General features: G+C 40.7%; 1 protein-coding gene across 1 annotated transcript in view; it reads right to left on the minus strand.

The window, feature by feature from the left end:
• The window catches only part of COG6 (component of oligomeric golgi complex 6), a 65,646-nt gene that overhangs the window by 12,466 nt on the left and 37,789 nt on the right, over positions 1-15,391 (minus strand). Inside the window, exons 13-15 of the mRNA XM_068395192.1 lie at positions 14,640-14,757; positions 779-910; positions 76-243 (exon numbers count right to left, since the gene is read on the minus strand). Of these exons, the coding sequence (XP_068251293.1) occupies positions 76-243; positions 779-910; positions 14,640-14,757 (418 nt within the window). The remainder of the gene's footprint in view (positions 1-75; positions 244-778; positions 911-14,639; positions 14,758-15,391) is intronic.

Raw genomic sequence — 15,391 nt, forward strand, 5'->3', positions numbered from 1 at the left:
ACATTCACATCACAACTTACAGTCTGCAAAAAATCAGTAATAAGTTAATTTTCTTTTGGGGGTGTTAAAGTTTACCTGAAACTGTAACATTTCTAGACGTTTGTCAGTGAATTCAAAGAGAGCCAAAGTAGTCTTCATCATATAAAGCGAATTTACCATGAAGGTTGCCATATCAGCTGTGCCCAAATTACTAGCAGACATAGTACACATCTGTAACAACGGATCTAGCACACAAGACAGAACCTAAAATAGAAAACACACAGAAAAGAGGGAGGGGAGGGAGGAAATCATGTCACACGAGGCTTCTAAGCTCATTCTGTCTCTATCAGGTATTTATTCCCCAAAGCAGAACAAAGAGAAATGAGAGTTTCCAACTGTGAAAGCAGTTTTCTACTGGATTTGTCAGCAGGTGATCAGCTACCATAGTAATGGGAAAAGTATAAAAACCTGAGAAGAACAGATTTTAACTTAGCAGGAGGAAGAGTAACCCAGATTAGATAATTGGTAATTGTGCAATCTTGAGGGTGTATTTACTTAATGGAGTAGTAATTGGATAACAGAATTTAGACACTGTGTTAGGAGTAGCACTCCATACTGTACTGTAATTATCCACCTTATTAGTCACCATCTTATTCACATTACAAACTCGGGTTTGGTAGAAAGCTCCAAAATGGGACCAGACAAAAAAGATTAATGTTTCACCCATCTTTTGTGTACCAAGACTAACTTACACTTTTTTTTCCCCCCTCTTCTTCAGAGCAGTCAAATATTCTTATACCTGCACAAAGTCAGCTTGACGGGCATCCAGTGGAACAACAGATGAGTCATGAGATGCCAGAACCTCCCGCAGCAAGTTAAGTGTCTGATTTAGTGCAGAGCTTGGGCCAAGATCAGGAGGTGGAAGTTCAACCTGAAGAACAAGATTATCTGTTTGTGGGGTTTTATAATTTCATTTACAGCAAACACCATCCAATCTGTTAGCACAAATGCAACCACATAATAATAAAATTACATGTAGCCATGCAGAGAAGAACTTTATTTTGACACTGGACAAATCTAGCATGTTTCAGATGATAATTGTCTGCAACTTTCAACATAACTACCCCGTTCAGTGACAAAAAAGCAAAACTAAATTTCTCCATTCACTCAGACTATGCCTATCTTATAATCTAGAGATCTAGAGAAATCCAACCACTACCATTTTTGGTAGTAAAAAAAAATACATTTGCTAAATTAGGTGCCAAAGAATAGCCACATTGTTGGCATCACTGAGTTGAGTTTGAGCAGGACCTCCTGTAATCACTCCAGAATTTAGCGCAGGCAGAGCTCTGGGATATTACAGCCATACTGCAACAGCTAAATGAAGTTATCTTCTTGACAAGACTGCACAGCTCCTATCATGCTGAGTATGAGAGCTGCAGTCACAGATGCAACAGTCTTAATCCCTAGCAAGTTTTAACCTGAGATTACCAGCATACAAATGAACTGTGTACAAGCTGACTGAAGCATACCTACATAATCTGCAATGATACTGTGAGAACTGGAATGCAGGCCTACCTCAAAGATAAAAAAAAGAATGAAAGTTCGTAAATCTTATGGAAAAAACACACTTTCAGAGTCAAATTACGAAAGCTGGAGCACCTGAAATGGACTGAAATGCTATGCTATTTTTAAAACAGGCTCACATGCTTTAGCCCTTCTTCGTAACAGGCAAATACCCATCAAATGCTTCATAAAATGTTCATATAACATAAAACCTAGCACCTCTCTTTTTCTCAACCCACATTCCTTAGGCTCCACTCCAAATGTAGTTGCATTTTCTTGTCTTCAATGCTGCCTCAAACTGGCTTCCTGCTGTCTCCAGACCTTCACAACAACCCAGGCTGCTGGTCTTGTTTCCTTCTGCCAGAAACTCTCTTCCCACCTTCCTGTCTCCTGCCTACCCAAGGGTAAACACATACCTGGCTGGATTATGTGGGAGTAAGGAGACCCCCAGCAATACAGAATAAGTGAACACTTCAAGGCATAATGATGCTATCCATCATTTTTGAGAAGTCACGGCAGTCTGGTGAAGTTCCCACTGACTGGAAAAGGGGAAACATAATCCCCATTTTCAAGAAGGGAAAAAAGGAAGACCCAGGGGACTACAGGCCAGTCAGTCTCACCCCTGTGTCTGGCAAGATCATGGAGCAGATCCTCCTGGAAACTATACTGAGGCACATGGAAATCAAGGAGGTTACTGGTGACAGCCAACACGGCTTCACTAAGGTTAAATTGTGACTGACAAATTTGGTGGCCTTCTACGACGTGGTTACAGCATTGGTGGATAAGGGAAGAGCAACTGATGTCATTTACCTCGACTTGTGCAAAGCATTTGACACTGTCCTGCATGACACCCTTGTCTCTAAATTGGAGAGACATGGACTAGATGGATGGACCACTCGGTGGATAAAGAATTGGCTGGATGGTCGCACTCAAAGAGTTATGGTCAACGGCTCAATGTCCAAGTGGAGACCAGTGACGAGTGTCGTTCCTCAGGGGTCGGTACTGGGACCGGCCCCGTGTAACATCTTGTCAGCAACATGGACAGTGGGATGGAGTGTGCCCTCAGCAAGTCTGCTGATGACACCAAGCTGTGTGGTGCGGTCGACACGCTGGAGGGAAGGGATGCCATCCAGAGGGACCTGGACAGGCTTGAGAGATGGGCCTGTGCGAACCGCATGAAGTTCAACAAGGCCAAGTGCAAGGTCCTGCACTTGGGTTGGGGCAATCCCAAGCACAAATACAGGCTGGGCAGAGAATGGATTGAGAGCAGCCCTGAGAAGAAGGACTTGGGGGTGATGGTTGACGAGAAGCTCAACATGAGCCAGCAATGTGCGCTTACAGCCCAGAAGGCCAACCGTACCCCGGGCTGCATCAAAAGAAGCGTGGACAGCAGGTCGAGGGAGGTGATTCTGCCCCTTTACTCCGCTCTTGTGAGACCCCACCTGGAGTACTGCGTCCAGCTCTGAGGCCCCCAACATAAGAAGGACATGGAGCTGTTGGAACGAGTCCAGAGGAAGGCCACGAAGATGATCAGAAGGCTGGAGCACCTCTCCTGTGAAGACAGGCTGAGAGAGTTGTTCAGCCTGGAGAAGAGGAGGCTCCGGGGAGACCTTATAGCAGCCTTCCAGTACCTGAAGGGGGCCTACAGAAAAGCGTGAGAGGGACTTTTTACAAGGGCATGTAGTGACAGGATGAGGGGGAATGGTTTTAAACTGAAAGAGGGTAGATTTAGATGAGATATTAGGAAGAAATTCTTGACTGTGAGGGTAGTGAGACACTGGCACAGGTTGCCCAGAGAAGTTGTGGCTATCCCCTCCCTGGCAGTGTTTAAGGCCAGACTGGATGAGGCTTTGAGCAATTTGGTCTAGTGGAAAGGTGTCCCTGCCCGTGGCAGGGGTGTTGGAACTAGATGTTCTTTAAGGTCCCTTCCAACCGAAACCATTCTATGATTCTATGATAATCTCTTGACAGAAGGATGCTGGGAGAACTAAATTTGGCCTGCCCTAGAACTGGCCTGTGCATCTCACTCAAGGTGTCTGGGGTGGAGCAGAGCAAGGCAGTGTGCATTTCTGCAGCACTCTTAAGACTCCGGCTCAACAAGAAAAGAAGGCAGCTTTGGATGGACCCCCAAGCCACAAGCAACATGCTCCATACCTTCCCAGATGAGAACTACTGATTAATAGCGTAATAACGTACATGTCTGAGTCTCCAAGGAAGAAAAAAAAAAAAATCAAAAGGGCAGAGGCTGATGGACAAAGAAACCAAGAAGGAGAGCGTAACAGGCATTTTCAGAGTGGAGCATTTCAGAGCCCTCTGGAAATGAATTTGTACCTAATGAACGTGCCACCAGAGAAAAAGAACGAACGAACTCTCTTTGGAGCCATGCCTAGCTTTCACGCTGTGTGTGTTTTGAAACATTTGAGATACTGTACATGTCCCCACACTGTTACCAAGACAGATCAAACAAAAACTTTTTTGCATTCTCCTGAATACAAAGTGTTCCTCTATTCTCATTTTCCAAGAGATAGTATACTGAATTTGAGGAAGTAACAGAAAACTAAATCTAATAGGTTCAGAGAACAGCTGTTGTTCAGCCTAAGCAGTCTTGAAAGCATAAAAAAAATATGCTAGCAATGAAGTAACAGTAACTCAGAAAGAGCCACTCATTCAGTACCGATTAGTAGTAAAGTTTACTGTAATTTACAGCACTGAGTGACTTGCTTCTTGTTTATTCTTGTTATTATTAGGGGTATTGATTGTGCCCTGAACACACTGTTCTCAGACCTGAACTGGACCGTGTTCAGGGATATTTTGGCATTAATTTGAGACTAGAGTTTGACGGGGTCTTCACTTCCAACACACACATAGATCATGGCAAAGATAACTTCAGGCTGCTTTGCACAGAATTTTTGTCTCCTGAAGTCTCTGACGGTCAGAAGCTTCTAAATTAGCTTCACCTTTCGTTTAATCTGTTCTTTTAAAGTCCACTGTCTTCTAGATGGGAGCAAGGAACAACATTACGGAAGAAGAAAACATGGCAAGGAAAAAAGGTTTAGATCATTAGATTCTATTTGGGTTAGCTTGAAATTCCTGACTACTGCAATAGAGGCAGAATTATCAGTAAGTGGAAGGAAAATTAAAGCACTGCTATATTAATTTTGAAAATTCTAACTTTTTGCATATGAATGTAGATTGCATTTTTTTTCAGAATTAAAAGGAAAAATTTAAAAACAGATGTATCTGATTTATAGAGGAACCTACCGACTTCAATTTGTGAGAGCTAAATTGCTATTCTAATAAAAAATTGATACCTGAACGTTTTACATGCACTAAAAGATTATTATAATTGATCCTATTTCCAGAAAAATAGATGTGAAATGCATGCCGAATTCTACTTTTGAAGTACCTGCTTCAGATGCAAGCCAGACAGGAACTAACTAAAAAATTATCAGAGAAGTTCTGTAGCAGCTAGTTCAACAGCATTAAAACACTAACACAGTATTAAGTGTCTAATCAGTTATAACCAGCTGTTCAGTCATGCAGAAACGTGGCCAACCAGCTGTTCAGCCTTTCAAAGAAAACAAGAAGTGCCGAATTATTAAAATCCAATATACAAAACTGAAACGAATTCTCCTAAAACTGCAATGGACACTGAAAGTGGTACATAAGGTTTAGTATAAAAGGTTGTGTCTTCATATAAGTTTTGCATATTAATCAGCAGGGAATAATAACTAAGCCAGTTATCTTCCTCCAAATATACAATCCAGAGGAGGCTTCTCTGTCTACGAGAGCAAGTAGCTCAAAGGACGTCTTGAAGGATTTAACAAACAGCAAAGGAAAATACAGGAAAAAGAAAAGGGAGTATCAACAATCAAGAAGGGAATTGCATGTATGTTGTTTCCCTTTCTCATTTACAAAAAAGGTTAAATGGAAAAAAATGTGCATTTCTTGTTCCTATTAAATATGGTTAATTCTATTAAGGCTGGAGCAGATATTAAGAGGAGCTTTGTTAGCAGCTCATACGTGCTCCTGCAAATACTGAAAATACTGTATAGGCAAGCAATCAAAACTATTCATATACTATCCTACTTGAACATTAGAAAGTTAACAGTACAGAAAAACATGGACGTACTGGAGCGAGTCGAGCAAAGGGCCACAAAGTTCACAAAGGGACTGGAGTATCTCCTACACAAGCAGAGGCTGTGTTCAGCCCGGAGAAGAGAAGGCTCAGGGGGGCTGTTATCAATGTGTATAAATACCTTATGGGAGGGACACACAAGAGGGAGACAGACTCTTCTCAGTGCTGTCCAGTGACAGGTCAAGAAGCAATGGGCACAGATTGAAACACAGGAAAACAATTTTTTACTGTGAGGTTGGTCAAATGCTGGAGACAGTTTCACCGGGCAGCCTGCTGGAGCTGACACTGTTTGAACAAGATGGTCGGACTAGATGATCTCCAGATGTTTTGGTTGACCTCATCCATTCTTCTTCTGAGCTCAAGATCAGAGCATCCCAGCAGGTAGGAAGTCAAGGAAGGGTACCAGGAGACCTGCATGGTTAAACAGAAAACTGCTGGGCAAACTCAAGTGGAAGAAGAGGGTGTACAGATCATGGAAGGAGGGGCTGGCCACTTGGGAGGAATATAAGTCTGTTGTCAGAGGATGTAGGGAGGCAACTAGGAAAGCTAAGGCCTCCTTGGAATTAAACCTTGCAAGAGAGGTCAAGGACAACAGAAAGGGCTTCTTCAAATACATTGCAGGTAAAACCAACACTAGAGGCAATGTAGGCCCACTGATGAATGAGGTGGGGGCCCTGAAGACAGAGGATAAAAAGAAGGCGGAGTTACTAAATGCCTTCTTTGCCTCTGTCTATACTGCTGGAGGCTGTCCTGAGGAGCCCCGGACCCCTGAGGCCCCAGAAGAAGTCAGGATAGAGGAGGAATCTGTCTTGGTTGATGAGGGCTGGGTCAGGGACCAATTAAGCAACCTGGACGTCCATAAATCCATGGGCCCTGATGGGATGCACCTGCGGGTGCTGAGGGAGCTGGCAGAAGTCATTGTTAGGCCACTCTCCATCATCTTTGCTAAGTCGTGGGCAACGGGAGAGGTGCCTGAGGACTGGAGGAAAGCGAATGTCACTCCAGTCTTCAAAAAGGGCAAGAAGGAGGACCCGGGTAACTATAGACCGGTCAGCCTCACCTCCATCCCTGGAAAGGTAATGGAACAACTTGTCCTTGGTGCTGTCTCTAGGCATATCAAGGATAAGAGGATCATCAGGGGCAGTCAACATGGCTTCATCAAGGGGAAGTCATGCTTAACCAACCTGATAGCCTTTTATGAGGACATAAGCTGGTGGATAGATGATGGTAAAGCTGTGGATGTGGTCTATCTTGATTTCAGTAAAGCATTTGACACAGTCTCCCACCGCATCCTCGCAGCTAAACTGAGGAAGTGTGGTCTGGATGATCGGGTAGTGAGGTGGATTGTGAACTGGCTGAAGGAAAGAAGCCAGAGAGTGGTGGTCAATGGGACAGAGTCCAGTTGGAGGCCTGTGTCTAGCGGAGTCCCTCAAGGGTCGGTACTGGGACCAGTACTATTCAATATATTCATTAATGACTTGGATGAGGGAATAGAGTGCACTGTCAGCAAGTTCGCTGATGACAACAAACTGGAGAAGTGGCTGACACACGGGAAGGCTGTGCTGCCATTCAGAGAGACCTGGACAGGCTGGAGAGTTGGGCGGGGAGAAATTTAATGAAATATAACAAGGGCAAGTGTAGAGTCCTGCATCTGGGCAAGAACAACCCCAGGTATGAGTACAAGTTGGGGACAGAGCTGTTGGGAGACCAGCGTAGGGGAAAGGGACCTGGGGGTCCTAGTGGACAGCAGGATGACCATGAGCCAGCAGTGCGCCCTTGTGGCCAAGAAGGCCAATGGCATCCTGGGGTGGATTAGAAGGGGTGTGGTTAGCAGGTCAAGAGAGGTTCTCCTCCCCCTCTACTCTGCCCTGGTGAGGCCGCATCTGGAATATTGTGTCCAGTTCTGGGCCCCTCAGTTCAAGAAGGACAGGGAACTGCTAGAGAGAGTCCAGCGCAGAGCCATGAAGATGATTAAGGGGGTGGAACATCTCCTTTATGAGGAGAGGCTGAGGGAGCTGGGTCTCTTTAGCTTGCAGAAGAGGAGACTGAGGGGTGACCTCATTAATGTTTATAAATATGTAAAGGGCAAGTGTCACGAGGATGGAGCCAGGCTCTTGTCAGTGACATCCATTGACAGGACAAGGGGCAATGGGTACAAGCTGGAATACAGGAGGTTCCACATAAATATGAGGGAGAACTTCTTTACGGTGAGGGTGACTGAACACTGGAACAGGCTGCCCAGAGAGGTTGTGGAGTCTCCTTCTCTGGAGACATTCAAAACCCGCCTGGAGGCGTTCCTGTGTGATATGGTCTAGGTAATCCTGCTCCGGCAGGGGGATTGGACTAGATGATCTTTCGAGGTCCCTTCCAATCCCTAACATTCTGTGATTCTGTGATTCTGTGAACTTGAGAGCTATATAGAAGAGCATCATCCAAATAAGATAAATTACCAAGCAAAAATTTTGTAACAAAGGAAACCAAGCTGAAATTAAGCCTGTGGGGAAATCTTTTTTTCATAGTTTGGAGTTTTCTCCTCTTCCTAAGCCTGTTTCATCATTATAATGTGATTAACAGTAAATGGCTCAAGTAAAGGACTTGGGGTCCATGAGTTTTGCAACAAGAAAGGAGCGGGGTCCCACGCGAGCAAAGCCTGGACTACCTCTGGCTCTGTGGAAAGCTCTTGCGGGCACCGGGTGCTGCTGGACGCATTCCTGTGTGACATGATCTAGGTAATCCTGCTCTAGCAGGGGGATTGGACTAGATGATCTTTTGAGGTCCCTTCCAATCCCTAACATTCTGTGATTCTGCAATTCTGCGATACTAGTATTAAATAAAACAAGATGGCAATTTAAAACGCAGAACTCCTCAGAGAAAGCACTGCTCAGAGTGACAAACAAAAGGTTGGTGGCTTTTTGAAGGGCCTAATCAGCTTTTAATAGAGTCTTTTTGGAAAACTCACTAGCAGAGGGTGGAGACAAAGCACTACAGATGTGAAACCCTGTAAAAAGTTATCTGGGTATTTCATCCTGTCAGTTACAACTGGTTAGTGTCAAAGAGCTAACTGTTACCACAGCTAGAAAGCACTACAGAAGTTCACTCAAATTGAAACAATTTTCACCACAGTTAAACAGCAGCAGTCTAAGAAACTTGAGTGCATGTGTACCAGAGCTTCAGAGAAGCTGTCCTAAGCTCTTTTGAGCCCCATCACGATCCTACAGAGATCACCACGGGTTCTACAGTAGAATGCCTAATGGAATGCTTTTATTTTCAGCTATCAAGTTGGTCTTGTAAGAAAAGACAACAGAAAAATTCTTGCTAACTTTGTTTTGTTTACCTGGATCCATTCAGACCACAACATCAACCAGTCTCATTTAATCTGTCCCATATCTGGTTTCCCAGAAACCTAATAGGTTTCATTCTGACAGGAACCAAATTATGAGGGAGAAGTTTACAGATATTCCCATGCAATGTTTTAATACATCTCCCATTGACAAACTTAACAGATAATGTAATCATAACATTTAACTTGCATACATCTACTCTAAAAAGAACAGCATTAAGTAATAACAATCCCAAAACTTGACTTAGGGTACTCTACTAATAGTTTTCTAACATCTCAGCCAGGAGATGACAGGTTAGTTTGGCATAATCTCTCTTTCATACCCTTATGATAACTCTCATTCCATTTAATTCAATGTTTGTAATTATTCTTTTCTTTAATTGTTGTTCTGGAGTAGTACTGAAGCCAGAGCAAGGACAGCAGGGCTTGAAAATTCCCACTCTCTAAATGTATTAGATGGTCCAATAAAACACGCTGGCATAGGTTAGTCTAACAAGCTTGTTAAAATGCCTCACCATCAGACTCATGATTTTAAATGACAGTTCTCTCAGTATGAGAGAACTGAAAGAGCAGTCCCTCTACTCCAGTGCATTAGGCGCTTTGAACTTTGCTTCCAGTTTCACGGGAACAGTTTCTGTTGTTCTGGTAATTATTTTCATTTACTGTTTTCTCCTGGATTTATCATCATCTGTAAAATTGTAATCTGTACCAGACTGTTCTTAGTTCCAGACAGTGAGTAACACAAGCAGAATCCCAAATCCCTAAACATTTGATTTATTTGCACAGGGTCAAATGAAACAGAAAAGGATACATAAGGATTGAACCTACAGTTCTCAACTGCTTTACTAGCATGGCTGCTAGACCCATGGTTGGGTGCAAGAAAGCTAAAAAGGAACAAACACAAACATGATTTTTCAGTGCAGGGACACTAACACTGGCCAAAAAAACATTCTGGCTGAACCAACAACCAGAACAAACCAATTGTTACCACAGCTAGAAAGCACTGGCAAGACTGCCCAACACTGCCTCTGAAGGGTAACAGACCATACAACAATGCAAAGTAGAGACAGCGTTTGCAGTAAAACCTGATATATTGAACCTTCAGTGACACAGGAGAAGGATGGCGATGCACAGCTTCTACATGACGTCAGCATTGAGCTCTACGATGACCTCAGAATCTCAAAGCTGTGAATGGCATTTTAAACCCTGAAAACAAAGTAACTTCGCAATGACTCTGTTACCAAGCTTCACGTCAGGTTTCAAGGAGTATCAGAGCCAAAGATATTCCCTTGTGTACTGCCTTTCTTGGATAACAATGGACTTACTTTCAGGCAGTATGCTGAATATTTCTGTTACACAGATTTCAGGTGGTAAAGAGCTACCTGGTAAGTGTGAATGAGAACACCATAAAAAGGGTTTCTCAAACTGAAGACTCTAAAGCTGTGAGAACTGCTGACTACCTTACTTTCAAATTACAACAGATGCTTGAGATTTTCTGATGTAATGAAAAAAGATGTTCATAGGAAAGTGCTTCTGAGCAAGCCAGTAAGTACTCTGAAGTAACCAGGGATTTCCTGGTATCATTTACACAGATGGCTTGACAACCAAGAGGGAGAATCCTGATCTAAGACTGCCTTTAAGTTTCCATACAGCTCTGTGCTTGTGACGCTCCTTATGTAATATGGGACTCTTCTCAAAAATAGATGTGAAGAAGCAGCTATTTTCTTGTCCTAGAAAGAACAGCCTGAAGTCTCAGTTTCCCACTGCACTTCAGAAATGAAATCTCAGGCAGTTTGAAGGTAATGCTCAACTCAGCATAATCAATACCCTAGGGAATTAAACTGTCTGTGGTGATGAGGACATCAGAGTCAAATTACCATCCTGCCATTCCTCCACATTCAAAGGAAGGGACCTTGAGGAGCTAGCATATTTAATGAAACAAGTTCCCAACTAGCTATACTTAAGAGAAAGACTTGCTTAAATACTGTTCCGGTCTATCAACTACTAGATAGGCTGTAGATATTAAAAAAGCATACCATAACAAGACACAGCAATGTACCAGTGTTTCTAGACAGTTCTCCCCACACTACAGCACAAGAGAATTTGCATAGGGCTAAAGAGACTCCTGTCAAGTTACAAGTTCACCAGTAATTATGAGTAAGTCTTGTGGAATTCTGTACTATAAACAGCAACTAAGAAAACACTTAAATTCTCTTTAAATGAAATTCTTTTTAAATTAAATAAAAATTATAGAACTGATTTCCATTCAGAATTTCTTCCTTACGATTTTCACATTATCAGCAACTGATGATACTGAGGAATACTATCATTAAAATGGTGTAACTCACACAGGCTATCTTCACCACTTTCTAATGACCTAAACGAAAGAGGCACTGAACTTTACAAAAATAAAAATGTTTTTTATTTAAGAACATCCTATTTGTATTTTAATACAAAGTTATTTAAATTGCCTTAAGAATCATCTCTTAATCAAAGTAATGGACAGCTGATATTCTTTGAAAGAGGCTTATCAATGCCTTAAGATGCAAAATATAAGTGGAAATAAGGAACCATGATTTCCAGACTGACCAAGTGAAAAGTAAGTTACTAATTTTACAAGTGAGTATTCTCTTTGTGCATAACAGGAGCAGCAACAAAGCCTCTGCAATCGCATATGTATGCATACAGGGTCTGTTTTCCAGTGCTTTAATCTTCCCTGAAAATAAAAAAAAATTCTGGAAGCAGTTGCAATGCATATATAGTTAGCAAAAACCTGGTAAAAAGGCTAGGATATAAAGAGAATCCTTTTAATACATACATACAATTTTGGTCTGAACACACCTTAATAAAAAGGATGATAAAAAGCAACCTTGAAATTCCTCAAAATGTAAAAGCATTGTGACATTCATTCCTAAATTAATGAAGACATATGAAAAGGCATAAAAGCTGGTTATCTGTATATTAACACACAATAAACCAAGTAACAGCAGAATTAAATTTATTATAAAATAGGGTCTTTATCTCATAGGTAATGTTTCTCTGAGTGTAATTCACCCTATTAATTTTGTATTTTTGGTGAAGTAAAACTAATTTCAGTCATGAGGAGATAAGACATCATTCTACCTATTCAGTAGTCCACTCATAAAGGGAAATTAAGGTGCTTCAAAGGAGTGTCTAAAACTCTCAGTCACAAGAACTACACATCAATACAGTAAGACTCCTTCTCATCCATTGAGTTACCTTGTTGTTAACTCCTGAAGCACAGAGATTAATAAATAATGGTGGATGCCTTTGTTACTCATATATCTAATCCTCTTCTGAGTCTCTTTAAGCTTTTGACCTCAATTATATCCTGAGGAAAAATCAGGATCCAATGTAAAATTTTCAGTGTTTCAGATTTAACTTATAAAATGTGTTTATGAAAAAGAGCAATACTATAATCTTTTTACATTACATGGTATCCTTGGTATGCCATTCACTATTTGTAATAAAGTGCCATTGAAGGTGGCAGTGAAATCACCGCCTTAACATTTAATATCAGCAAAACCAAATTTGACTCCTTTATAAAACAATGGCAGCATCTAGAGCCAGTTACATCCAGGCTGGAGGCTGAGGGAAGGGGAACTAAGAGGGCAAAAAGGATTACACAACCTTCCCATCGTGACAATACAAAGAACACACACTATGAACAGGGGACAATCACAATTCCTTTATCACTCCTCCTTCTCCTTCTGAATTCTACTCATCTCCAAACTGAAAACAACATCTTATCCAAAACAAAAGTACAAGATTTTGAGTTATGCGAGTAGAAAAATTATGCTGGATCCTGTTTGAGTACAGATGTAAGATCCAGCAGCATAAATACAACAGAGCTAAATACAACAGAGATGAATACAGAGCTGTCTTACAGTTACAAGCCAAGAAAATTTATTTCCTTAAGCACTACTTTGCACATTCTTTGTAAGTAAAGAGCAGCCATATATTTTTGCTAAGGTCCATCACTGATTTATCTTCATAAAAGGAAAAAGTACACACATATTTTCTTTTACCTTACATATTAGGAAATAAAATGTTCTGAGGAATTCATACATAGCTAGCATATGCCCATAGCTAGCTATAAGCTTTATTTATTTTTTTTTTTAGTAAATTCTTACTGTTCCTGTCCATTGTACATTTTATGAACTCAAGTTTTAACTGATCCTTGAAGAAGCGTTAGTAGCAGAGGAACTACTATTCCCATGACACTGCATTCAAACAGAAATATCCCATGACAACAAACAATGTATTATGTGGACTTTAGTAGTATGGACTGTGGGTGGTAGCAACAGTCACATACTAACTACGAGTCACCTACGAATGAATGAAACCACTGAAAGGAGTCACTGGGATATACAGAAGGGAAGATGAGGAGGAACTGTTCCTTTGAGAAAGTAATTCCTCAGCCCTTGTAGAAAGACAGGAAATCGGGATCAGATGCAAGCTGTGCAGAATGAGAAAACTACTTTGAGGCCACAGAACAACACTGACCAAACTCAGAAAATCCCAGTGCATTCACTGGTGGTGAACTACAAGGCTTTGCACAAAGAATAGTTTCTGTAAATCTACGCATTTTTTGCATTTTTCTTGTAGGCTAAGTACAAATAATTTAGAAAGACACTTACAAAACTTCACTGTTTGTTTTCCACTTTCAAACTTTTTTTTTTTTTTTAAACTGGAAAAAACAGTAATGCGAGGGCTTTGTTGAACTCTGGGGTTGTGCAATAACTAGGAATGAAGACAGACATTTCTTCTTGGTTTTAGGGCCTAGTCAACTCATCACATCTCAAACAGGGATGCTGGATGAAGATCAGATCCCTAGGAAATGGAAAAGGAAGCGTAGTCTAACAATTTCCTTTGACTTTGCTTAGATTTTAGAAAGGTGAGATTTAATGGGCAAATCCACCAAGAGCAACATGATACAAATACAGCAGGGAGAAATTAAAAAAAACTGTATTAGTTACTGAACAAAGGGAAGTTCCCTGAAACGCAATTCAAAGCAATCAACAGGAGAGGAAAAGATACCAGGAAAGTGATGCTGGCTTAGGTACAGTTGTTTGGTGTAACAAATGTATATTCTGCTTTTAACGGCAGCAACGTTCATGTAGTAAAACTATTTTTATAAAAGACAGAAAAGCCCAAGTTTTGTTTTTACTTAGCTTACCATCTTGGGATATACTTCACAACTTCAAGAAAGGAATTATGCACGAGTAATTAACTATTGATCTGATGATGCATTAATAGAAATTATCTAGTTCAATCAGCTGACTTTGCTATATTGCACTTTGGGAAATTTCCTATTTTTTTTGCTTCTCATAGATTTTAGAAATATGTAAACTGCTCTGTAACCAAATACTGCTAACAACAGTATTTTAGCCATATTTTCACCAAAATAAAACTATCGAAAGAATTAAAACATAGACAGGAAGATTTTAATCTAGTTCCATAGCTAAAATATAGAAACCAGAAAACTTCAGTTTTAGGAAAAGCTGACATATAATTACATAAGTAATCTTACCAGACAAAAGGGAAATAAAAGTGTGTTTCGAAACATGAAAGCTGGATGCTTTTGAAACAAACCTTGTCCATTAGTTTACTTGCATGAAGACTCAGGCTATTAAAGAATATTTTCTTGCTCAACAAATGCATTTCTTCAATTGTTGTCAACAGTGTGGCCGCACTGTTTCCTACAATACCACTGAAAACAAAATTAAGATTAATTAAATAATCTGAAGGGTGGGGGAACATGACAAGGTCAGATACCTTAGACAGCATTTCAAATACAATTTTTTTCAAAGTTGAAAATTTACAACAAATAATTGCAGAGAACAGTTTTCCATATCAGCTGAGAGATTCAGCTGTAAGATGACTGTGAGAACAAACATTATCAACTGTATCATTAAGTAGATACTGAGTACAGGCTACCTAAAGCTTTGCACAAACTTTTTAGTAGATTTTTGTTTTGTTATTCTGTAAATCTACTTCTGTTATAGTGAACAGATTACATAAACAAAAAGGGTTGATAACTATTCTATCATACTGTCGTTTAGGGATAGTATCATCTATTTTTCTTCATTGCAATGTTAGGCATCTCCAAAAACAAGAATTCATGCCTTGCTGTTTCAAGTGTCAAGCTATTATACTTAGCATGAATACCACATAAACCTTAAATGGCACTACATGACCATGCTCCTCTCATAGATAAACCTTATGTCTAATGTAAAATCGCTTTTAAGCCACAAAAAAGGCAGTAAAAATTCATTGCATCATAATAGGACTAATTTAAACTTGTAGCTTGATTTTCAGATTATAATCTTGTTGCATTTAATAGC

The sequence above is a fragment of the Nyctibius grandis genome, chromosome 2 (genome assembly GCF_013368605.1).
Source record: "Nyctibius grandis isolate bNycGra1 chromosome 2, bNycGra1.pri, whole genome shotgun sequence".
In the NCBI taxonomy this organism is placed as follows: Eukaryota; Metazoa; Chordata; class Aves; order Nyctibiiformes; family Nyctibiidae; genus Nyctibius; species Nyctibius grandis.